Below are 27,359 nucleotides of genomic sequence, written 5' to 3' on the forward strand. Positions count from 1 at the left end.
ATGGTACTGACAAACCTATTTGCAGAGTAGCAATAGAGAGACACACATAGAGAAAAGACTTTGGACAAAGTCGGGGAAGGAGAGGGTGGACAAATTGAGTAGCATGGAACCATATTCATTACCTTATGGACAATAGATAGTCAGTGGGAATTTGCTAGATAACGCAGGGAGCTCAATTTGGTGCTGTGTGACAACCTAGAGGGGTGGGAGGGAGGTTCAAGAGGGCAGGGACGTATGCATATCAATGGCTGATTCATATTGATGTATGGCCGAAATGAACACAACCTTGTGTTGATTATCCTCCAATTAAACAATAAATGAAGCAGTGAAAAAAATTTGCTTTTGAAATTATTTGTATTGTGATCTCTCAACAATCATGTACATTCTTGAGAATTTCTATTAAGTGAGGAAAACTAACTTAAATTTATTTATAAAAGTGTGAAAAGTTTATCAATAAAAAATAAAAATTAGTGAAGACATGAGAATTGACATCTAATTAAATTTAATTATTTATTAATTATAAATTAGCATTTTAATAATTAAATTAACATTTAATTATTGACATTTAATTAAAAATTTATTAATTTTGAGTTTGCATTTTTCTCTTCTAGTTTGAGCCTTTCTTCTTTTTCTTTTTTTTCTCCTCCTTTTCCTCCTTCTCCTCTTCCTTTTTATTTAAGGATTGTCAGACCTTTTCAAAAACTCTCAGATCTTAAGCACCATGCTATCTGATGAATAAAAGTGTACAATCAGTTCTGTTAATTAGCTTATTATGTAGGTTGACTTATCTTACACAATTCATAAGGCTACGTATTAAGTTTGGTCATATGAAATTCCTGGGTTTTGGGTTTCGTTTTGTTTTTGTAAAATATGACTGAATAGAGACAATTTCACATGATCCAAGTTAATGGTTTTTGGTTACAAATACATTTTTTCCTCTGGAGGTATAGAGTTAAATCACAAAGCTAAGACTTGAAAAGCAGAGTTCTGTGCTTGTGGGAAGTGTTCGGCAAGTATTTGCAGAATGAATGCGTGCGCGTATTCACGAATGACTGAACAAGACACAGGAATGTAAACAAGAGCAAAATTGCACGGTTCAGACTCGTGGTAACGGAACTGGCAGAATTTATTCATCATATGAAGAACTGTGACAATTACTTTAAAGTCTTTTTAACTAACATTCTCTTTTTAATTCAATTTTGTTTTGCTAACCAGAGATTGGCATTTGTGTGAGAAATAAGTCCTGGCACACCTCACTGCTGACTCTCCTCATTGCTTCTGCTGCTGCTAAGTCGCTTCAGTCGTGTCCGACTCTGTGCGACCCCATAGACGGCAGCCCACCAGGCTCCCCCGTCCCTGGGATTCTCCAGGCAAGAATACTGGAGTGGGTTGCCATTTCCTTCTCCAGTGCATGAAAGAGAAAAGTGAAAGTGAAGGCGCTCAGTCGTGTCCGACTCTTCGCGACCCCATGGACTGCAGCCCACCAGGCTCCTCCATCCATGGGACTTTCCAGGCAAGAGTACTGGAGTGGGGTGCCATTGCCTTCTCCGACTCTCCTCATTGCTGCTGCTGCTAAGTCGCTTCAGTCGTGTTCGACTCTGTGCGACCCCGTAGACGGCAGCCTACCAGGCTCCCCCATCCATGGGATTCTCCAGGCAAGAACACTTCAGTGGGTTGCCATTTCCTTCTCCAATGTATGAAATTGAAAAGTGAAAGTGAAGTCGCTTCAGTCATGTCCAACTCTGAGCGACCCCATGGACTGCAGCTTACCAGGCTCCTCCACCCATGGGACCCTCCAGGCAAGAGTACTGGAGTGGGTTGCCATTGCCTTCTCCGGGACTCTCTTCATTAGGGAATAACAAATGGAAACATCATGGGAACTGAAGGAGAAAAAGAAGCATTGTGGATTTAAGAGAGAGACTTCAGAGGTTGGTAGGATTTTCATGAAGCATGTTGCTTTTCATTTGGCAGCAAGAACTATCTCTGGAAGGTGCTGGTGTTTTTCATTCCATATGATCCCAGGGAAACCAATAACTTTATTTATTTATTTTTTCTGACTGCAGTCCTAGAGAAAAACAAAGGATTATCAAATCTTAATGAATAATAGAGCTTCAACGTTGGGTCAATCCACCCATCCATTTACTCATCCTTTTATCCTGTTGAACTATGATATACCAGATACTGTCCAGGTGCTGGGAAGACAGTGAGGTTTAAGATATAAGATGCGTTTCCAAACTAGAGGGGATGTTCATCTGGTGTTGGGAGAGTAAATGTGATCAGCACTAAAAGAGCAGGGGGAACGTGCTCAGCATGTAGATAGAGAACGGATGCCTGCATATGCTGGAGGAGATTTCATCAGAGCTGTTAATTGACCTGGGTCCAGAATAGAGGTTTTTAACCTTGGCTAAATAGATTAGAACAACCAGAGGATTTAAAAGAAGGGAGAAAGTAAAGCAAAGGTAGAGAGGGAGAGAAAGAAGATAAAAAGAATCGTGGCAACCCAGGATCCACCATACAGGTTCCAGTTTAATTGATTTGGGGCTGGTTATCTGTTTTATTATATTTCTATTTTGCCCTTAAAAAAAGCTAATAGGTTAATATCAGGTTAATATTGATACAATTAGCAACTAGATTGAGAACCATTGGTCTGGGAGAAGTAGAAACACATAAGGAGAAGGAGGTTGGATTGGTTAAAGGAGGAGAAAGTTGCAGTCTTCCACCCTAAGTAAATAGTATGCAAAAAGAAAGATGACGTCCTAAGGTTATCAGCCTCATGATGAGGGTCAGTCCAGTGTATGTGGAATGGAACGTTCTGTAGAAAACTGGATGCCTAGACGTGCTTCCATGAGGGAAAGGGTCAGCAAGAAACGTTTCACTGTGGTCTAGTGAGGAACTCATGGTCAGGTGTGAAAAGTCAGACAGAATACACCAGTGTTTTCAAGCATGTGATATATATAGGAGGAGGGACCTTGATTGTCATTATCCATGAATACAAAATGTAGAATCCAAATCAAGAAATTTACATGAAAAACTGGTGCAAAGTGATAAAAACAGGATATCCCTAGAGACAAACAACCGTAGGATTACCATCTCTACCCAGAATACACAAGGTTCCCACAGGAAACAAATTTCACTGAAGACTAAGCCTGAGATAAAATAACTGTTAATACTCAAGGAAGAAAAAATTGCCATGAGAATGAGTATGTGTAGAAACTATATATTCTAGGTCAATCTGAGAGAGACTTTTATATGAACATGTTTAGCATGTTCAAAGGGCTTCCCTGGTAGCTCAGTAGGTAAAGATTCTGCTTGCAATGCAGGAGATCCAGGTTTGATCCCTGGGTCGGGAAGATCCTCTGCAGAAGGAAATGACAACCCACTCCAGTATTCTTGCCTGGAACATCCCATGGACAGATGAGCCTGGCAGGCTATAGGCCATGGGGTCACAAGAGTTGGAAATGACTTAGTGACTAAACCACCATCAGCATGTTCAAAGAAATAGAAATAGGAAACATCCAGTAGGCCAAGAAAGAAAAAACAGACTTAAAAAAAACAAAAACACTCAAACAAATAGAAATTAAGTTTATTTATAATTAATTGTAATTAGTTTATAATTAAAATAAAATTGAGAAAATGCTCTTTGGTTATAGGATATAGTCTATATGTAGCTGAAAAAAAATAACTGAAAAATTAGAAGACAAAGCTGAAGAAATTACAGAAAACTGAAGAATATTCCACTGAAGAATATAGAGAAACAGGTAGAAAACAGAGGTCCTGAGTATGAATTTTTTGCTACAAATGCTGCTTGGAATACAGAACATAGGATTGACATTTTAGATAGGTGAGAGACAGAGTTAGTATATAGGAAAAATCAGTTATCCTAAAATTTCTGAGAAATATTAACATGTATATTGTCAGCATATTTTTGAGTTTCTGTTTGTTAAGAAGGGCAAAAGACACTTGTAATATGAAAATTTTAAATTTTCTTTGTAAATACAAAAAAATTTTCTGTCAGTTCAGTTGTGTCCGACTCTTTGTGACTCCATGGACTGTAGCACGCCAGCCTCCCTGTCTGTCACCAACTCTCGGAGCTGACTCAAACTCATGTCCATTGAGTCAGTGATGCCATCCAACCATCTCATCCTCTGTCATCCCCTTCTCCCACTTTCAATCTTTCCCAGCATCAGGGTCTTTTCAAATGAGTCAGTTCTTCGCATCAGGTGGCCAAAATTATTGGAGTTTCAACTTCAGCATCAGTCTTTCCAATGAGTATTCAGGACTGATTTCCTTTAGGATGGACTGGTGGGTTCTCCTTGCAGTCCAAGGGATTCTCAAGAGTCTTCTCCAACACCACAGTTCAAAAGCATAATTTCTTTGGTGCTCAGCTTTCTTTATAGTCCAACTGTCACGTCCATACATGACCACTGGAACAACCATAGCTTTGACTAGACGGACCTTTGTTGAAAGTATGGTTGAATGATAAACACGAGGCCATGAAATCTTTGAGGAAACTGCATAATTGCTTCAGACATTTTGTTGTAGGAAACTGCTTATTCAATAAAAACGTAAGTTATGATTTTCAAAAGAAATTAATCTAACTAGCTAATCTTGTGATAATTAACAGTTGAGCTAAATCTTACTTATCTATTAGGATTCTAATTAATTCTACCAGAATGAAAGACCTAGCAAATCCTCAGTTTTAGAAAGATGGCTAAAGTCGTTCCTCCTTGAAAAAAGCAAAATATTGAAATATAATTTCAGATGATTAGCTGTAAAAGGTGAAGAATCTCAATTTTCTTGGCCTGGAGCCTGCCAGACTCCTCTGTCCATGGGATTCTCCAGGCAAGAATACTGCAGTGGTTGACATTTCCTTCTCCAGGGGATCTTCCCAGCCCAGGGATTGAACCGGGGTCTCCTGCATTGCAGGCCAACTCTACCACCTGAGCCACCAGGGAGGACAGTAAAGTTAAAATTAAAAAATTAAAATTCAGTAAATACCATTTATGTAAATTAAAAAGCCATCCAAAACAACATTGGATATTTTCCCATTGGCACAGATGTATTTGGAAAAAAGTGAACAATATGGACCAGAAGGAAACACTCCTAACTTAATGAAAGTGACTGTAAGGGGAGGAGGGTAAGAGAAGGTGAGGAATAGGTGAGGGACATTAAGAAGCACAAAGTATGAGTCAGGGGCACGGAGTGCACAGTGTAAGGAATGTAGTCAATAACTATTTAATCTTTGCATGGTGACTGATGATAACTAGACATGATTCTTTTGAAATGTATAGAAATATCGAGAAACTATGTTGTGTAACGGGAACCAACATAGTGTTATAGGTTGATTACACTTCAAAACCAACCAAATAAACAAACAAACTCATAGGGAAAGAGATCACATTTGTGGTGACCAGAGGATGGGGGTAGGAAGAGGGGAAATTGAATGAAGATGGTCAAAAAGGTAAAATTTCCAATTATAAGATAAATGACTACTTTGGGTTTCCTTTTCCTTCTCCAGGGGATCTTCCTGACCCATGGATCGAACCCAGGTCTCCTGCATTGCAGGCAGCTTCTTTACCATTCAAGCTACAGGGAGGATCTCGGGATACAAGGTACAACATGGTAAATATAATTAATACTGCTGCACATTGTATGCAAGTTATTAATGGAGTAAATCCTGAGTTCTCATCACAAGGAAAACATATTTTTTCCTAATTCTTTAATCTTGTATTAATAGATGAGATGATGGGTGTTCACCTAACTTACTGTGATAATCAGGTAAGTGAAATGTAAGTCAAATAATTATGCTATACTCAAATTCATACAGTGCTGTACATCAATTATGTATCAATAAAATGGGAAGAAAAAGACAGTAACTGTATCCGAGTTGTGTGGGAGACAAGAATCAACCTGGGCCTTTTGCAGGGAGATGATGTGGTACAAAGTACTCTACAGTATCTGTGATGGTTTTTCTTATAAAGGGGTTCTGAAGTATTTATTGTATATATATATTTACATATACAGACACACCCATCCACATGGTGAGTTTGGATGTTTGTTATACCTCTGTAAACTTTTCCCTTTATGTAAAATTTTTATAACTAAAAAAGTAACGCAATCATTACAATTTATTCTCTATACCTCTATTTAGAGGAAGAAGTAGAGGTTAACTGTGTGCTAAATGACACATAAAGGCTGATTTGTTCATTTCCACTATTCATTCCATTTTTATCCTCTGTTTATATGGCTAATCTAGAAGCTTCTTGCAAATTAATTGAAGAACTAGCTTTCAAATTAAATAACTCCCAAATGCATATTTTTGTCCTTAATGATGTTAAGGAGGTTGTTCTCACCTTTAGAAATTTTCTATTTTTTTATTTCACAGGCAACTCCCTTGAACTCTTTTGGGCAGGAACACACACATTCTCCATCCAGCAGAAGCACAGTCCCTCCATTTTGGCACGATTGGCATTTTCTTAAACTGAATTCATTGATGTAGTCTTCAATGGCTCTTTCCAAATTTTGTTTCTTGAGATGTGCATCTTTCATTTTCACTGGAATCAGATCATATATCGGAGTCAGCTGCAAGAGAGAAAAACGTTTTATTTTAGGTCTTTTCCTACTGACTAATATTTTAGTTCATGTAATATTTTGGGCTAAATTATTTGTTCTTTGATTTATTAATTCAATAAAGGCTTATTGAATGATTATTATTGTCAGCTATGATGTTAGCTTTTAAGACCTGGTGGCTCAGACGGTAAAGAGCCAGCCTGCAATGCGGGAAACCTGGGTTCAATCCCTGGGTTGGGTAGATCCCCTGGAGAAGTAAATGGCAATCCACTCCAGTATTCTTGCCTGGAAAATCCCATGGATGGAGGAGCATGACAGGCAATGGTTGATGGGGTTGCAACTGAGAGACTGACAACAACAACATGATGTTAGCTTTTAAGCTTATACTAGTGATCAAAAGTAGCCATGATCTCTATAACCATGGTGATCCCATTATAGAGATAAAGTGTGTTAGTCACTCAGTGTTGTCCGACTGTGTGTGACCCCAAGGACTGTAGCCCGCCAGGCTCCTCTGTCCATGGGGTATTCCAGGCAAGAATACTGGAGTGGGTTGCCATTTTCTTCTCTGGGGGGGTCTTCCTGATCCATGGATCAAACCGGGGTCTTCTGTATTGCAGGTGGATTCTTTACCATCTGAGCCACCAGGAAAGCCCATTACAGAGGAAAGGAGGCTGATACTGCAAGATAATTTACTGACATATTTATTGTGAATCCTTTTTTTCTGTTTCCCCCTTCCAGAAGGTAAACAAGTGCTTGCGATCTCTTGTCTAAGAGGAGGTTTACATGTGATGCCAAGTCCAGAATGTCCCTAAAAACAAATTTTTTATTACCTTTGAGGGAGAGCTTTCCTCCAGTCCAGGAAGGGGATAGAGTTAGCATATACTTCAGGAAGCAGGAACCATAACTAGATCTCTAACAGTAGATTTGGCAAGTAGCAAAATCTTTGAAGGGCCCCTAGGGAAGGTGGCTATCAGGGACCAGGCTACAGACTTGTCAATGTCTCCAAAGCACAATCTTGGCATGGAAAGTTTGAAACCACTTGGTGTCAAGTAAACTTGTAAACTTGAACCATGAGGTCATCAGGGGTGACCACAATGGATTGAATACTTACATATATTATATCCTTATTTCCCAAAGAGAAACATCTGGACAAGCAAGAACCACCCTGAACGGATCCAACAAATGAATGATGGATGCATTTTCCAGCAGCATGGAAGGGTGGAAATGTCAAATTTAATTATACTTAAATAAATGAAGCAAAGTGATTTATTTTGTACCCTCAAATTCCTGGAGTAAGATACATAGTTGCCACAATTGAATCAGGGAAGTTTGGAAAACTTTCCTGAGAAAATGACTGTGAAGCTGAGATTTGAGGGTGTAAAGACAAAAAGACTACTCTAGTAATATAGTGCAGAATTAAAAAAAATTCTTACAGTAGAGTTATGTTACATATATAACACATATAGAATATATAGAGTCATGTTTTATAAATCTATATAAACCATATGTGAGCTTCCCAGGTGGCACTAGTGGTAAAGAACCCACCTGCCAATGCAGGAGACGTAAGAGACTTGGGTTCAATCCCTGGATAGGAAAGATTCCCTGGAGGAGGGCGTGGCAACCCACTCCAGTAATCTTGCCTGGAGAATCCCATGGACAGAGGAGCCTGGCAGGCTACAGTCCACAGGGTTGCAAATGAGACCCTTTGGCGGCATAGTACTTTGAAATGAGATATTAAAATTTAGAAGAAATTAGAATTTTAAGACTCAAGAAAGATGAGATTAAAAAATACACTACAATTCCTGCAGAAGAGTAATGATAGATTAAATAATGTTAACCAATTCTTTTTCTGAGGACAATGAGAAAAGCTGAAGAAGTAAATAAAAGTGAAATTTAAAAATCCACTTGAAGAGCCTGAAGAACTAACAAGATAACAAAAAATGACTAGGCTAAGACCAGGGAGGAGGTGGAAATTCAGTGAGGCAAGATCAGTACTTTTGGGTCAGCAGTCCCCTTGACACATTTCCTAAATCAGGAAGAGGAGCTAAGAGATAGGGCAGCATGTTACTGGGCTGGGAAAAAGATTGGAATTCAGAAACAACAAAGGTAAACAAGTTGTGTTTTTGGTTGAGACTCAAGGACCAGAGCCCTAGAAGTAAGCGGGAATTGGAACTGAGGAAGCCCTGGCAAAGACTGAAGCCAGTTTAAACATAATCCTGAATCAGTACCCCAGAAGCTTTTTAGATATGAATATGTATTTTCTTTGGAAGGAAATAAAATCACCTCAAGCCTAAAGCTACTCTAATAGAATCCCTTGCAGTGTGGGAGATATGGGTTGGATATCTGGTCAGGGAACTAAGATTCCACATGCCATGGGGCAACTAAGCTTGTGTGCCTCAGCTAAAGAGAAGCCTACATGCCACAGTGAAAGTCCCTGCAGGCTTCAACTGAGACTTGACACAGCCCCAAATAAGTAAATAAATAATATAAAAAAATAAAACACTAGAAAAGGGACTTCCCTAGTGGTCTGCTTTTCTACTGCAGGAGATGCAGGTTTGATCCCTGGTTAGGGAACAAAGATCCCCACCTACCACATGGCACAGCCAATAAAAACAAACTAACAAAAAAGAATGCCACTGAAGGGTGAAAGTCCTCCCGTGAAAGAAGACATCTGTAACACTGTTATATGAGAATAGGCTCATATCCTGAATACATCAAAAACTTCTACAAAGTCCCCACAACTGTCCCCCAGCAGAGTCTTTTATGAATTAGCATGTAGGATTCAGATTCCAGCTCTGACCTATTTAATTGGAAGAAAGAAACCTCTTAACGGTGTTGCCACATTAGCACAAACAGCATAAGTATGTGGTGGAGTTATTTTGATTTTCAAGAAAAGAAATCCATCTTGTTTTTACCCTTCAAAGGAAAGTCAAGGCCAGATAACTGAAGATACAGGATTAGAGGGTCATAGAGAAAATACAATTTGGATGAAGTTCACAAACAGTGTTCAAAGAGATAAAAAGGAAGGACGCGCAATGGCAAATAGTTTCAGAGGAGCCCCTGGAGTCAAGAATCCCAAAAGAAGACAAAGAACAATGAAAATGCACTTGAAGTTTGCTTTAAGAGCCACATTTTTTTCCCCCGGATGAACTTTGGCCTTCTGTTAAGTAAGAAAACAGTTTTCATTGTTCTCCCATACTAGCTAACTGTTCTCTTTCTACCATTTTCAGTAGAGGTTTCTTTCTCCCAAGTAAAGATGTCATAGTGAAAATCTGAATCCTACTGCTAATTCATAAAAATAATGAATTTTCAGTAGATGTAATCTATCATGTGACATGCTAAAATACAATGAATTCACAATACAGTTTGATATTAACTACACTTAAGTTTCTTAATGTCCACTTAATGAAACTATATGAATCAAATGTAGTTTGTTGAAAAAGTGTTTTGTTTTAAACTGCTATACAAGGGAGTTAAGGATGATGTCACTATAACTGTAATGACTTTAGTGTAGAACACTGGTACCATAGCTCCTTAAAATTCTTCTGATGTTTTTTAACATCTGGTGCATCGTTCTAAGAGTTGCATGATAAGCAAAAATGGTAAATCAATTAATTCATTCTTACTCAAAGTTGCTTCAGAAAGAGCTTAATAGAACTTGACACGTGGGTGGGTAAGAGCTGCTGAGGGAAATGAGGGAAAGGAGAATTGAGAATGCATGGAGAAGGCAAGATGAAGCCAAAAGCGACGAAAGTGCACAAAAGTCATGCAGGAGGACCCATCAGTGCACAGAGTGAGTCATCAGTTTGGTTATATTTCTAGCAAGTTGAATAAGACAACTGAACTTTAAATTACATGCATGTAAGAAAAGCGCACTTGATTCCCGAGAGAAACAAAATGATCCTTGAAACTGAGACTGAAGAATAATATCTCCCATGAGTTCTCACAAAGGGGACGTTGCATTATGTAATATCCTTTCAGTAAATAAAGCAAGCATACATTCGCTTTTCTAATGCAAAAAGAAAACTCTGCAGGAAGTCAATATGCTATGTGCCACCTATACTGATCCATCTCTACCGCTACTGCTCTAGAGGAAATCATAAACTTTATACCTCTCAGGCAATCCTTACTAAATGTAATTTCGCTCAGCTGACATTTTCGTAACTAGTGTGTGGCAGTAAAAGAAACCAAAGTTCAGGTATTCTATTGAGGCAAAATGTAGGGCCACTTATGTTAACATTCAGGCAAGTGGGAAATGAAAATAGTATATTTTCATGAAAGCTGAAGACTGACAAAACCAGTACTGGAAGGATGACCTAGCTTATCTCCTCTTCAGAGAAGGGCTGAAGGACAGTTCTTGGGCTGGGTCAAGACATTCCTCAAGAAGTGATCTGAGGTCTGCTGAAACACACACAAACAAAGCCACAGTATTATGCTGAATATAGCATGGTCATAGTTACTTTAGTGTGGAAAATAAATATAAATAAAACCAAGTGCTTTGCTTAGAAAATCTCAGTAATATATTTAAGCAGCTTTTAATGTAGACTGATGTAACTTCCTCATGTTTCCTCCAAGAGAAACTCTTTGCAACATGAATTCCTAGATAATTGATGTAAATTGCTACAGAGAATTAAATATAAACCAGTTTAATATGGGTAGGGAGGGGCTTTTTCCATTTTTTGCATAATTGAATAGAAAGGCCAATTATTTTATTATGGTCATTCCAGTATTTGGACATGTCATAATACATAGACAATAGAATGCTTCAATTACCAAAGAATAAATCCATGACTATAGATTGTTCAATTATCTCATGGAAATGCCAGTTAACCAAAGGACCTTACATTTATAAGAGCAAAATAACTTGGAATCTATTTCAAGATTAAATTAAGCTTTACCTCAAGTCTCTTTAGAGGTTTAAAAGCCATACAGAGTCAATAAAGTTCGTATTATTTTACTATTTTCTGAATTTCTTCTATAATAAGATGAATTTAAGAAGTGTTTCACGGTGGACTCACTATGGTTGAATTTTTCTCAGGGAGAACACTAATATGAAAAACCCAAGCTTCCAGTTCTTGAAAGAAACATACAAATATTTTAGATAAAATGCCTGAGTGAAAGTGAAAGTCACTCAGTCATTTCTGACTCTTTGCAACCCCATGGACTAGATAGTCCATGGAATATTCCAGGCCAGAATACCAGAGTGGGTAGCTTTTCCCTTCTCCAGGGGATCTTCCCAACCCAGGGATTGAATCCAGGTCTCCCACATTGCAGGTGGATTCTTTACCAACTGAGCTATCAGGAAGATGAAATGCCTACTAGTCTAAAAATACAGGAGTCAATAGTTGTCCTTAAAAATAGGATAAACTGTATTTTGCACCTGGCCAGCAGTACTGAGCCAACAGAGCTGATGAAGGTCTTTGAATAATTCTAGTAAATTCAGTATAAGTCTTCAGCAGATACTTTATTGACTTGAGATTTAAAAAATCAGCAGCTCTAGGACATTCTGGAGTGTGATGTCAAGTAGAACTTAAGAAGAATTACTAAGAACAAAGCTATTGGAGATGATGAATTCCAGCTGAACTATTTAAGATCCAAAAATGATGCTGTTGAAGTGCTGCACTCAATATGTCAGCAAAACTGGAAAACTCAGCAGTGGGCACAGGACTGGAAAAGGTCAGTTTTCATTCCAAACACAAAGAAGGGTAGTGCAAAAAAAATGTTCAAATTACTGTGCAATTGCTCTCATCTCACATGCTAGCAAGGCTATGTTCAAAATCCTTCAAGCCAGGCTTCAGCAGTACATTAAGTGAGAACTTCCAGATGTACAATCTGGATTTCAAAGAGGCAGAGAAACCAGAGATCAAATTGCTGACACTTGTTGGATCATGTAGAAAGCAAGGGAGTTCCAGAAAAACATCTCCTTCTGCTTCTTTGACTACGTAAGCCTTTTTGTGAATCACAACAAACTGGAAAATTCTTAAAGAACTGGGAGTACCAGACCACCTTACCTGTCTCCTGAGAAACCTGTATGCCTGTTAAGAAGCAACAGTTAGAAGTGGACATGGAACAATGGACTGGTTCAATATTGTAAAGGAGTATGACAAGACTATATAGTGTCACCTTACTTATTTAACTTATATACAGAGTGCATCTTACAAAATACCAGACTGGATGACTCACAAGCTGGAATCAAGACTGCCAGAGGGAATATCAGCAACCTCAGATACACAGGTGATATCACTCTAATGGCAGACTGTGAAGAGGAATTAAAAGAGTCTCTTGACAAGAGTGAAAAAGGAGAGTAAAAAAGCTGGCTTGAAACTCAATATGAAAAAAACTAAGACTATGGCATCTGGTCCCATCACTTAATGGCAAGTAGAAGGGGAAAAAGTGGAGGCAGTGACAAATTTTCTTTTCTTGGGCTCCAAAATCACTGCAGATGGTGACTGCAGCCATGAAATTAAAAGACACTTGCTCCTTGGAAGGAAAGCTATGACAAACCTAGATAACATACTAAAAAGCAGAGACATCACTTTACCAACAAATGTCCATAGAGTCAAAGCTATGGTTTTTTAAAGTAGTCATATATGCATGTGAGAGTTGGACCATAAAAAAGGCTGAGTGTAGAAAAATTGATGCTTTCAAACTGTGGTGCTGGAGAAGACTCTTGAAACTCCCTTGGAGAGTAAGGAAATCAAACCAGTCAATCCTGAAGGAAATCAATCCTGAATATTCACTGGAAGAACTGATGTTGTAACTCCAATACTTTGGCCATATAATGTGATCAGCCAACTCATTGAAAAAGATCCTGATGCTGGAAAAGATTAAAAGCAGAAGGAGAAGCGGGTGTAGAAGATGAGATGATAGCATCACTGACTCACCAGACATGAAACAGCAAATTTTGGGAGATAATTGAGGACAGGGGAGCCTGGCATGCTGCAGTCCATGGGGTTGCAAAGAGTTGGACATGACTTAGTGACTGAACAACAGCAACAACAATAGAATATGATAAATTATTATTAAGACCTCCTCTGAGAACAATCTTGGATCCATACAAGAATAGTTGAACTTTCTTTGTAGAGATGAGAAGACAAATCACTTTAGGTGATCTGAATGTAAGGGCTTCACAGGTAGCACAGTGGGAAAGACTTTGTCTGCCAATGCAGGAGACACAAGAGACAGGTTTGATCCCTGGGTTGGGAAGATTCTCAATGGGAAGATTTCCTAATGGCAACTTGTTGCAGTATTCTTGCCTGGAGAATTCCATGGACAGTGGAGTCTGGTGGACTACAGTCCATAGGGTCAGAGTCAGACATAACTGAGCATGAATGAATTCATGAACTGAATGTAAACTTCTACCTAAATCAGTTCTTTTCTTGTTTGTTTTGGCCACTCGGCTTGTGGGAACTTAGTTCCCACACCAGAGATCAGACATAGACCCTCGGCAGTGAAAGTACAGAGTTCTAACCTACTAGACCACCAGGGAATTCTCAACCAATTATTTTCCTGTTTTAGATCTTCTGACAGATTTATTTCACTGAGTTCAAGATAATGAATATAAATATTATTTAAATATGACAAAATAAAAGTGGACTCTTCTGATTTTGGTTTTGGTTAGCTTTTTTCTTCTCTTTATCCTAGCTTTTGAACAAAATATTTGAAGTCTTTCATGAATGTGTTTGTACGTTTACAACTGGCTAGATTTTCACAGATTTACATCATAATTTTGCAGTTTCTGAGTTTATCAATCACATAAATGAGGTTGCTTTGGTGGTTTCACTCCCTCTTTAAAGACAGTAAAGACGAATGAAGAAACCCTATTCTCCAATAACTAGTCCTATCAAAAATGTCAACATGTTTATAGCTCAAGTTAATAAAATGGAAGTATGGGTCAATCAAAGGTAAATTTGATCCGAGGGAAGAAAATTGTGAAACTGACAGGGAAAAAGAGCTCACACAGTAAAGAATCTGCCTTCAAAGCAGGAGACCTGGGTTTGATTCCTGGGTTGGGAAGATTCCCTGGAGAAGGGAATGGCTACCCACTCAAGTATTCTTACCTGGAGAAGTCCATGGACAGAGGAGACCAGTGGGTTACAGTCCATGGGGTTCCTAAGAGTCAGGACTGAGCAACTAAAATTTACTTTTCACTTTCACAGAATAAAGTAGGAAAAATAGTAACAATATCAGGAACAAAATAAGCAGTAAAGGAAAACACATACTTTTTTAGTTAGTTTGGGGAGAGAATGATGAGGCTAAATAACATTGGCAGTTATATTTTTATATTAATGGTTATAATGTCATTTTTTCCCCCTTAAGAATAAACACCAGACTGTAAAGTCCCAAAAGATTTATAAACTGAAGACTATTATCATCAAGAAACAAGAAGGAAAGGATTTCCTAACAATGAGAATTTCTCATCCTTGGTCTTACTTTCTGAGGACTTATGAACTTTTCTTTCACACAGGCCCTTGATAAATATGATTCTCCTATGTTGAAAAGGGTGGTATGATGCCACCTGAAGGCAGGGAACAACCAGCGCAGATGGAAGGGAACTGACAATTCCGGGGCAACGATTTTGTACCAATCTGTGCAACAGTCTCTATATAAGCAATCATACTAAGTCCTCAAAGTAAACACGGAGCCCTGGAGAACTCAGCGTTGCAGATGTCAGAAAATATGACACATCTAATAAGGAACAGAGACTGAGACCCATCCGCGAGGGTCTGATGCCCATTCCCCACCTTTCTTCTATGCCCTGCTGCTTTCAGGGATGGGGTGTGAGTGAGTGACTTTGATACTCACATGTCTTTCAGATGAAGTTACATTTAGTCAGAAAATGACAAAATCTTCTATTTGAAAAAAACTCTTTCTTACTTTTTGGCTTATGAGCACCGGAGCATCATTTAAGGAAGAGGCCCAATTTACAAAGTCAGTCACATTAACCATTCTGGCTCCTTTGAGAAGTTTCTCTTTTAGTTCAGTTGCATATCTTCTGGTTCCTCCTCTTATGAATGTAATAACATCGTCGAAGAGGTCAGCCTCTGGGTTCATTTCTGAGAAGAGAAAGAAGACATAAGTAAAGTGTGTATAGTTCTGTGATATTTGATAAATATTTATTGAACCCTTTCACAAGGTATAGTTCTAGTACATTAATTTTACTTATAAATATTCCTTAAGTAATTTTTTCACCCCAAATCTCCAAGGATAATTTTTACACTTGATCTTAGCCAAAAGGCCAAGAAGAGATCCAAGGATAATTTTTATTAGTAAACAATTATAGATTTCAATCTTTTTAAAGAAAATATAAATGGAATGATATTTAAGATACATTAATAATTTAAATAAACATGAACTTGGGCAAACTCCAGGAGATGATGAGGGACAGGGAAGCCTGGCTTGCTGTAGTTCATGGGGTCACAAAGAGTTGGACACAACTGGGCGACTGAACACACACAACACAATAAAGTTTATCACCTAAGCATGGGCACAAATGGGGACGTGACTTTTTATCAAAAAAATAAATTTATTTATTTTTGGCTGCACTGGGTCTTCATTGCTGCATGGGCGTTCCCTAGTTGTGGTGAGCAGAGGCTAATGTCCAGTTGCAATGCATGGGCTTCTGATTGCAGTGGCTTCTCTTGTTGCGGAGCATGGGCTCTAGGGCACATAGGCTTCAGCAGTTGTGGTGCATAGGCTTAGCTGCCCCACAGCATGCGAAGTCTTCCCAGACCAGGAATCGAACCCACATCCCCTGCACTGGTGGGTGGATTCTTAACTACATCAGGGAAGTCCAACATGAACATTGATTGCATGCATTTTTTGTTGAAGACTTAACCTTCATAATTATATTTTATATTTTGTATAAATTTGCATTAAGACTGTTTTAATATAATCCCACTTCATGGGAAATAGATGGGAAAACAGTGGAAACAGTGTCAGACTTTATTTTTTTGGGCTCCAAAATCACTGCAGATGCTGATTGCAGCCATGAAATTAAAAGATGCTTACTCCTTGGAAGGAAAGTTATGACCAACCTAGATAGCATATTAAAAAGCAGAGACATTACTTTGCCAACCAAGGTCTGTCTAATCAAGGTTATGGTTTTTCCCGTGGTCATGTATAGATGCGAGAGTTGGACTGTGAAGAAAGCTGATCGCCGAAGAATTGATGCTTTTGAACTGTGGTGCTGGAGAAGACTCTTGGAGTCCTTTGGACTGCAAGGAGATCCAACCAGTCCATTCTAAAGGAGATCAATCCTGGGTGTTCATTGGAAGGATTGATGCTAAAGCTGAAACTGCAATACTTTGGCCACCTCATGCGACGAGTTGACTCATTGGAAAAGAGTCTGATGCTAGGAGGGATTGGGGGTGGGAGGAGATGGGGACGACAGAGAATGAGATGGCTGGATGGCATCACCAACTTGATGGACATGAGTTTGAGTGAACTCCGGGAGTTGATGATGGACAGGGAGCCCTGACGTGCTGTGATTCATGGGGTCGCAAAGAGTCGAACACGACTGAGCGACTGAGCTGAACTGAACTGAATATTATAAAATATCAAAGAATATGAAAAAAGAATAAAATAAAAAGCACAATTTTTTCCACCAATTTTTTTTGCATATTTCTCCCTCAGTCTCTCCCAGACCAAACCACTTTTAAAAAGATTTGGGTGAATCATTTAGAGTTGTGAATTTTTTGAACTAAAAATCTAATTTCAAGATGATATTTTTATCCTTCCTTATTTTTATAGATGAGAAAACTGAACCTCAGAGGGGTGGAGTGACTGTCCAAGATCACACAGTAAGCTTCAGGGTCAAAATTTGAAACTATGACATTTGATGGCAAGGTCAGATTTCTTCTCACTTCAGCAGTAGTTTCCATTCATGACCACATGTTCGTGACTATAGGTATGCTTTTAAAAATATTAGGTTTTCCTCTCCTCTACTTCTCCACTATCAGCTGACTCTTTAAAGGTGAGTCTTAGGCATCTGCATTTCTGAGAATGCTCTCAAATATTTCTGGTCAGAATGAAAAGTTGAGAACTCCAGCACCACTCTTGATTATAAATCTGCCAATGATTAGCAACAGAAGTAATATTTATACCAAGCAATTTATATTTTTTTAAAAAGTTATGTACTGACTTAATGTTAAGGATGGATTAGGGATTTTCCCATTTTCACCCAGTTTTATTGAGATATAATTGACATACAACACTAAGTTTAAGGTGTACAACATAGTGACTTGACATACATTATTACAAAATGATTGTCACAAAGTTTAGTTAACACACATCACCTCATATGGTTACAAAAATTATTTTTTCCTTGTGATGGGAACTTTTAGGATCTATTCTCTTAGCAACTTTCAAACACATCACACAGCAGTGTTAACTAGAGTCATCATGCTGTATATTACATCCACAGTATGTGTTTATCTTATAACTGGAAGTTTGTACTTTTTGATCAGTTGGGTGAGGATGAATTAAGGATTTTGAGTCAGGTGGAAAATTAGGGTGTTAAGGAGATGGCTTTGGCCTTCTCCTCTCTTGATGGACACAGACAGCACCTCCACTAGGCCATTCAGAAGCTTTGCTAAAATTAGGGGAAAATAAAGAAAACTTTCCTCAAGATATTTTTCTATGATTGGTATTCTACCATTGCCATGATAAATATACAAGTCTACAATGACCACCGCCAGAGTTGTGCACTTCAGGGCCCAGCAATTGAATACATATCCCCAGGTTACTTGTGTTTATAGCCATTTAGGAAACATTATAAAGATAAAATAGTTTGGGGGAATTTCCTGGCAGTCCAGTGGTGAGGACTATATGCTTTTACCACCAAGGGCCCAGGTTCGATCCCTGGCCAGAGAACTAAGATCCCACAAGCTGGTGTGGCTCAGCCAAAAAAAAAAAAAAATAGCTTTAAACACTTTTAGCTTTTTGTTTTGTTTTTAAATAAAGAAGAAAGACAATAAAGAAGACTCATAGTGACAGGGCAATTCTCATGGACTTTTCTTCCTTCTTTTTACCCTAGTAAGTTAGATCATACTTACCCATTTGACCCATACCCTTCTTTGAGCAAAGTTTTGAATCAATATTTCCTGTAACTTCAACTCCAGCCTTCAGAGACAAATCGAGATCAAACCCGAGGCATTTCTGTACGTCCCTCAGTTCAATACCTGTTTAATATATTTAGTTGGAAATTATTAGACAATATCTATCAATATCAACAATAAATTCCAATTTTGTTATCTTTTAAGAAACATACTTAGATTCCTAGACATTACTACTGAACTCAACTGTAAGGTTATATCTGCCCTGCTTTGCCCTCATACTAGAATCTAGTGGTCTCCTTTGACTTTGCTTGTCAACTTAATGGTAAAGGACAAATATATTTACTGCTTGTGAAAAGGAACATGAGTCAGACAAGGGTGGTTATTGTGAAGACCTTTATCTCTAATACCATAAAAGGGAGACAATGTCTAACATGTACTGAATGATTATGTGCCCAGCATCATTCTAAGTATTTTGTGGAATTAACTAACCTAATCCTCACATTAACCTCTTGAGGTAAGCTTTATCATTATCCTCATTTTACAGATGAGGGTACAGAATCATGAAACAGTTAAGGAACCTGCTTTGGGCAGATGGTTTAAATACATGACACTTTGGTCTAGTCCTATGAATACTCTTTAGTAGACACTGGTCATAGGAGCTGACTCATTGTGGTGTGTGGATGCTCCAGTAATGAGGAAGAAAAATCCCAATATTTACTTGAGTATATAATTTATTGTCTCTTTGCCTGTTTAAAAGAGAAAATTATTTCTTTAAGAGTAACTTTCCAGGCCTCAGCTCATTGACCCTATAGTTTTTGCTCTTATTTATCATTTCTGATCACACACAAATATATAAACATGTAGTTGTTTGTCCTGGAAGCCAAAATACTTGATGAAAAAGGAAAGGGATAAGCTAAGTTAATCCCATGGTGGATTAGAATCTCAAAGTGAGATTTAGAAGTAGCTATCTGGGGCATTTAGTCATTCATTCATTCAGCAAGTATCTTTGGTGTACCCACAATTAGTGAGAATTTAAGAAATGTTCTGTGGAATTTTCAGTGGGAAAGGAGGAAGGAGAATAAAAATGGAAGGCAATGCTAGAAATTCAGATTACTAAATTTCCAACCTTAACCTAAGAAGCATGAGAATTCTAAGGTCAGGATGAAAATACCTAAGTGACCCCTGAAGCTTAGATTCTCTTCCTCAGCTGTGGATCTTTCCATGACCAGAGAGAGTCTGGACATTCCACACTGAGCTGGAGGATGTGACTTGGTCCTTGGGTGTGACAAAGTGGAAAAGTAAGAAGAGTAATTCGCTCTTCAAAGACCCAGGATTGACCTAATCATCTTTGTCTGCTAAGGCCAGAAGGTACATAGATGTAAGTAGGTAGCTCTGAATTATCCATGATGAAAGATTTCAACCCATGGGGTTTTTCACCATAGCAACTCTTAGCCTGAAGGGCTTTTTGTGATTTGATTACCCTTCTCTTCTGATTTTCAGGTTATTTAAGACACATCCCTTTTGTGCCCCTTCCCCACATGATATCTATCAATATAGCCTACCAGTCAGGGCTCCTAGAGACCTATTTACACCATCTCGGGAATAGCCTTGTGAGGCGGCATAAGCCAAGAAACGTCATACTCTGCTTCCCCTGACAATGCTTCTACTGGTCCAAGACTGAGCCATCAAAAGCAGTTGGTTCTGGCCATTCATATTTGTTTCATATACAAAATGTTTATCCACTGTGGGGACAGGTCAGGCTTTAGGATCAGAACTGAACCCCCACTTTTATTTTTACTTGACACAGCCAGAGGCTAAGGATAAGAAGCCGTGGAAGTGGTTTCGGCATTTCCTTTGCTCAGAGATACACCCCAAAACTTTGAGAGCAGACAAAGGAGATACGTTGACATCTATCACCTCTTTAAAGAGTATTGTAATTAGCCATAATTACCCACAACATCAATAATTAAAACATTAACATAGAACCTTTGCATTTAGTTTATTTTTAAAAGACTTTGCTGCTGCTGCTGCTAAGTCACTTCAGACGTGTCCGACTCTGTGCGACCCCATAGACGGCAGCCAAGCAGGCTCCCCCGTCCCTGGGATTCTCCAGGCAAGAACACTGGAGTGGGTTGCCATTTCCTTCTCCAATGCATGAAAGTGAAAGTGAAGTTGCTCAGTCGTGTCTGACTCCTTTGAGGAAGTCTTTAGACTAGGATTTTAATTATGTAGCTCACAGACTTATTCTGTACATATGGCAGACATTGATGATCAATAAGTCTTTTCTATGATTTCAACTGTGGTCAGAAACCTACTCAATATGGACCCAATTCAACTACCACTCTATGGTTAGAATTGTCATCATATGAGGGAAAACTAATTTTCCACTCTTGCTTTAGCCTTATATGATGTTACCACTGCTTCTTCCTTCTACTCTGGGAGAAACTTTACAACATTTCCTTTCCAATTCTCAGGAATACTTTGAAGATAATTGGCACACACATGATTGAACCAGTCTACAGATTAAGCAAGAGGTAATATAAATGATGTCTCCTGTACTTTCTTTCACCTTGTAAATTGTGCTGTGGACTGTGCTAAGTCGCTTCAGTAAGGTCTGACTCTTTGTGACCCAATGGACTGTAGCCCACCAGGCTCCTCTGTTCTTGGGATTCTCTAGGCAAGAATACTGGAGTGGGTTGCCATTCCCCTCTCGGGTCTATTCCCAACCCAGGGATAGAACCTACATCTCTTAAGTCTCCTGCATTGGTGGGTGGGTACTTTATCACTAGCCCCACCTGGGAAGCCCTTTGTAAATAGTGTTTCACTAAAAGCAGCATCACCAAATAACATTATATTGCAATATGAATTTGTGCATTTCTCAGTAGCCTTGCTGAGGAGTACATGGCCAAGTTATCTTGTTTTAGGTGGAAGTCAACTTGCTGTTTAATAGGATTTTAGAGGCCAAAAGCCAGGGAAAGAATTTTTTCAAAGTTATAGAATGCTACCACTATTTTTAGTGCTAACCACTGGAAGAGGTTAGTGCTAGAAATAGTGGTTGATTCAAACAACATTGGAAGCTAGAGCTCTATTTCTCAGTATACCTTTCTGCTCCATGGACTTTTTATCCAAAACATATATTAGTTCATAGAGTCCTCCAAGAGACCCAGAGCTACTGTAGTGGGTTCCATAGGTTTCCAAAAATGCAAAATATTCCCCCTTTTCATAAGCAGTCGGCAGAGTATTTATAGAATCCAAGAAAGTTGTTTGCAGCATGACATCCCGACTTCTCATCACAAATCTTCCTAGGTGAACTTTTCCTTTTACATGCAGAAACATTTTTTCCTTTATTACAGAGCAGAAGAAAAGAAACATGAATTTTATTACTCTTATTTCAAATTCAAAACTCACAAAATTTAGAATTTCCATAGTCAATATGTTTTTTAGCCATGACTGCAAGGTAACACTTTAAACCATTTGAAAGACAAACTTAAAATCCTATCAAAAGTGTTGATGAAGATGTACAGAAAATGGAACTCTCATGCATTGCTGGTGGAAGGGTAAAATGGTACAACCACTTTGGAGAACTGTTTGGCAGTTTCTCAAAAATGTCAACACTCCTATGGCCAGCAAATTCATTTCTACATAAGATCAGTAAGAGCAGTTCACAAAAAGATCTGTAAGAGGCTTTTATAGCAACTTTGAGCAGAACAGCTTAAAATGGAAAATCACAAATGTCCACTGACAGAATTAATAGACAAATTATAGTCTATTCACACAAAAGAATACTAGTTATTAATAAAAGGGAATGAACTACAGATACAGGCAACAATACGAATACATCTCAAAAATATTTTCCTGAGTGAAATATACACCAAAGAATTTATACTGTATGTGTGCATGTGTGTATGGGTGTTTCAGTCCCCTGTCCAACTCTTTGCAACCCTATGGACTAAAGCCCGCAAGGCTCCTCTGTCCATGGGATTCTACAGGCAAGAATACTGCAGTGGATTGTCATACCCTCCTCCAGGGGATCTTCCCAACCCAGGGACTGAACCTGTCTCCTATGCTCCTGCATTGGCAGAAGGATTCTTTACCACCAGTGACACCTGGGAAGCCCATATACTATATGACTCTACTGTATTATATATAGTTCTAGAACAGGTGAAACTAAGCTGTGGTCAGAGAAATCTGGTCAGCTGTTGCCTCCTAGGTGGTAGGGGATTGATACAAAGGGCCTGAGGGAATTCTCTTGAGATGATGGAAATATTTTGCATTTGTTTGAGGAGGTGGTTACAAAGGCGGATATAACAGTCAAAACTCATGGAACTATATGCTAAAATATTTTCATTTTATTTTATGTAAATTATACCTTACTAAGTTGACTTAAAATGTTAACAATGGAAGGATATGTAGACATTATATATGAAGCCCAGTCTTATTTTATATACAAGGAAACTGGGATACAAAGGTATCAAATTATTTTCCCCAAATCTGTGGCAAAGCTTGGAACTGAAAACCTAGGTCTCAGGCCTTTCTGTGCCTTCTTCTAAGTCCTCTGAATCTTATTTTAAGAAGTAGTTTTCAAGTCAATCTAAACACCTCAGCACTTAAGTGTTCCCAGGGATGATGGCTTACATTTCCCAAGGAAAACTTGGACAGTAACAAAGAACTATGTGATTCAATGCTATAGACTGTCCCAGGCAAAACTAAACCACAATTGCGATCCCATGATTTTGTGGAAGGTTCTTTAAAAATTTTTCTGCTGTAGTTGTGGTGAACACGTGTTGATTGCATAGGAATTTAAAACATTTTATTATTTTTTTAAGGTGAATCTTGGTATGTATGAACATCACAGCAAATTTTTTATGTTTTAGAAGCACAACTGTTTACACTGCAGGACTTAACTTCAACTGATACTGGGTGATTCAGTATCTAACAAGAATCTTAAACTTATTCCATATTTATATGTTTTCCATTTGGTGAATTGCATAATAATTCTTAACAGAATCGCAAAGATGCACAAAACATATTTGAATTTCTTATCATTTGCTAAAATTGAGAGGTGTATCTTGTCAGAAAAACATTATATTCTTTGGTTCAGCTTATTTTAGAGATAGATCTTAGATCATTCCCATCCAAATCCATTCTTGTTTCTTCCATCTTAAGGGAATAAAAATAATTTCTTGGTTTTACTTGTCTGACCACTTGGCATCCATTTCTTTGCCCTCATTGTGTTTAGCCTTTCAGTCATGTCCGACTGTTAGTGACCCCATGGACTGTAGACCACCAGACTCCTCTGTCCATGAGGATTCTCCAGGCAAGAATTCTGGAGTGGCTGCCATGCCCTCTTCTGGGGATCTTCCCAACCCAGATATTGAACCCAGGTCTCCTGCACTGCAGGCGGATCCTTTACCATCTGAGCCACCAGGGAAGCTCAAGAATACTGGAGTGGGTAGTATTCTACCTTCTCGAGGAAATCTCCCCAATCCAGTAATTGAACCTGCATTCTGCAGGCAGATTCCTTACCAGCTGAGCTACCAGGGAAGCCCAATTAGAAGTAAAATTCCTTTAAAGAGTTTTCTAGTCTGGTTGTAGCCTACAACTTGAAGCACCATCTATATATTTTGTTGTTCAGTTGCTTAATTGTGTCTTACTCTATGGGACCCATGGATTGTAGCACACGAGACTCCTCTGTCTTCCACCATCTCCCACAGTTAGCTCAAATTCATGAGCATTGAGTTGGGGATGCTATCTAACCATCTCATCCTCTGCCACCTACTTCTTCTATTGCATTCACTCTTTCCCAGCGTCAGGGAAATGAGTGGGCTCTTCGCATCAGGTGGCCAAAGTATTGCAGCTTCAATTTCACCAACCATCCTTCCAATGTGTGTTCAGGATTGATTTCTTTTAGGATTGACTGGTTTGATCTTCTTGCTGTCTCAAGAGTCATATGCAGCACCACAATTCCAAAATATCAATTCTTCGGCTCTCAGCCTCCTCTATGGTTGAACTCCCACATCCATACATGACTACTGGAAAAATCATAGCTTTGACTATATGGACCTTTGTCAGCACAGTGATGTCTCTATGCTGTCTAGGTTTGTCGTGGTTTTCCTCCCAAGGAGCAAGCATCTTTTAATGTCACGGCTGCAGTCACCTTCTGCAGTGATTTTGGAGCCCAAGGAAAGATAATCTATCATTTCTCCCTCTTTCCCCCCTTCCACTTGCAGTGATGGGACCAGATGCCATGATCTTAGCTTTTTCATGTTGAGTTTCAAGCCAGCTTTTTTAGTCTCCTTTTTATCCCCATCAAGAAGCTCTTAATTTCCTCTTCACTTTATATTCTTACAGTGGTATCATCTGTGTATCTGAGGTTGTTGATATTTCTCTCAACAATCTTGATTCCAGTTTGTGAGTCATCTAGCCCAGCATTTCACATGATGTACTCTGCATATAGGTTAAATAAGCAGGGTGACAATATATAGCCTTTTTGTACTCCTTTCACAGTTTTGAACCAGTCAGTTGTTCCATGTAAAGTTCTAACTCTTGCTGCTTGACACATGTACAAGTTTCTCAGGAGATGGGTAGGGTGGTTTGGTACTCCCAACTATATAAGAATTTCCCACAGTTTGCTGTGATCTACACAGTCAAAGGCTTTAGCATAGTCAATGAAGGAGAAATAGATGTTTTTCTAGAACTCCCTTGCTTTCTCCATGATCCAATGGATGTTGGCAATTTGATCTCTGGTTCCTCTGCCTCTTTGAAACCCAGCTTGTTCATCTGGAATTTCTCAGTTCATAGACTGCTGAAGCCTAGCTTGAAGGGTTTTTAGTATAACCTTGCTAGCATGTGAAATGAGTGCTATTTTACAGTAGTTTGAACATTCTTTTGCATTGTCCTTCTTTGGGATTGGAATGAAAAATGACATTTTCCAGTACTGTGGCTACTGCTGAGTTTCCTGAATTTGTTGACATACTGAGTGCAGCACTTTAACAGCAACATCTTTTAGGATTTGAAATAGCTCAGCTGGAATTCCATCACCTCCACTAGCTTTTTTGTAGTTCAGTTCAGTTCAGTTCAGTCGCTCAATCGTGTCCAACTCTTTGCGACCCCATGAATCACAGCACACCAGGCCTCCCTGTCCATCACCAACTCCCGGAGTTCACTCAAACTCATGTCCATCGAGTCAGTGATGCCATTCATCCATCTCATTCTCTGTCGTCCCCATCTCCTCCCGCTCCCAATCCCTCCCAGCATCAGAGTCTTTTCCAGTCAGTCAGCTCGTCGCATGAGGTGGCCAATGTATTGGAGTTTCAGCTTTAGCATCAGTCCTTCCATGAACACCCAGGATTGATATCCTTTAGAATGGACTGGTTGGATCTCCTTGCAGTCCAAGGGACTCTCCTTATGCAATATTAAATCCTATAACTTTAGGCACCATCTATTTATTAACAGTTTGTGACTCAGCTGTTAAAGAATCTGCCTGCAGTGTGGGAGACCTGGATTCGATTCCTATGTTGGGAAGATCCTCTGGAGAAGGGAAAGGCTACCCACTCCAGTATTAATTTCGTGGACTGTACAGTCCATGGGATCTCAACGAGTCAGACATGACTGATTGACTTTCATACTTTCTCAAACTTAAAGCTTAATTCCAGACCTCCTTCCCAAATGTCAGATTCATAACATCAACTTACTACTTTATGTCTTCAATGGAATGTCAAATAGACATCTCAAACATAATCTAAAACTTAACTACTGGTCTTCTTCTCCAAACCTGCTCTACCTGAAGTTTTCTCCATCTCAGCTGATGGCAACTCTATTCTTCGGGTTGCTCAGACCCAAAACTGAGTCATGTTTGACTCTACAACTGTCCTTTTCTGAAATGCCATCATCTCTCACCTAGATTCTTGCAATAGGTTTTAACAAATCTTCTTGCTTCTGCTACTAACGTTCATAATCTTGTCCCAACAATATCCAGAGTAGTCATTTAAAATATATTAAAATATGTCAATATTCTGTTCAAAACATTCTAGTGGTCCCTCATGTCACTCACTGAAAAAAAATCAAACTCTTATCATAGGCTGTGAGGCCTTTAGTATCTGATTCAGGGTAACCTCACTAACTTTTTCTCCTTCTGGTTTACTTTGGCCCAATGTGCAAGTCTGTTCCCATCTTAGGAACTTGTCTTTAATAGATCCTTCTGCCAGTTATATTTGACTATTTCCTCTCCTTCAAATCTTTATTCAGATCTTATCTTCTCAGTGAAGCTTATCCTAAACTTCTTTTTAATTTTTTTGTGCTGAGCTGAGTTTTCATTGCAGTAAATGTGCTTCTCTAGTTTTGGTGCACAGGATCAGTAGTTGTAGTGTGCAAACTTAGCTGCCCAGTGGCATTTGGATTTTATTTTCTTGACCAGGTATTGAACCCAAATCCTTTGCATTAGAAGGCAGATGCTTAATCATGGAACTACCAGTCGAATCCCCTAAGTTTCTTTTTAAATACTGCCATCTGCCCAGGACTCCTGATTGCCTTATGCTATTCTACTTTTCATTTTATTCTATAGTACCTGTCATTTTTTAAATAGTCTATAGCTTCCCTTTTTTGCTGTTATGCTTATTTTTAATCTATCTTCTCTGCTAAACTTTCAGCTCCATGAGGAATAAGAATCTTTGTTAGTTTGGTTCACAAATGTATTCTAAGCACCCACGTAGTGAGTCTACAATTAAATAG

At 38.8% G+C, this 27,359-nt stretch overlaps 1 protein-coding gene across 4 annotated transcripts in view; it reads right to left on the minus strand.

The window, feature by feature from the left end:
• Positions 1-1,839: 1,839 nt before the first annotated feature.
• Positions 1,840-27,359, minus strand: part of C9 (complement C9) — a 68,695-nt gene continuing 43,175 nt past the window's right edge. The window contains exons 7-11 of one of the 4 annotated variants that reach the window (XM_055422134.2): positions 21,731-21,971; positions 18,627-18,752; positions 15,448-15,626; positions 6,354-6,582; positions 1,840-1,880 (exon numbers count right to left, since the gene is read on the minus strand). In XM_055422134.2, the coding sequence (XP_055278109.1) occupies positions 6,367-6,582; positions 15,448-15,626; positions 18,627-18,752; positions 21,731-21,971 (762 nt within the window). In that variant the 3' untranslated portion in view covers positions 1,840-1,880; positions 6,354-6,366. Of the gene's footprint in view, positions 1,881-1,903; positions 2,066-3,634; positions 4,941-6,353; positions 6,583-15,447; positions 15,627-18,626; positions 18,753-21,730; positions 21,972-27,359 lie in introns of those variants that run through there. The other 3 variants (XM_055422133.2, XM_055422132.2, XM_055422131.2) reach the window with 3 other exon arrangements.

The sequence above is a fragment of the Moschus berezovskii genome, chromosome 18 (genome assembly GCF_049115385.1).
Source record: "Moschus berezovskii isolate FMDL1 chromosome 18, NW_MosBer_1.0, whole genome shotgun sequence".
NCBI classification, from domain to species: Eukaryota; Metazoa; Chordata; class Mammalia; order Artiodactyla; family Moschidae; genus Moschus; species Moschus berezovskii.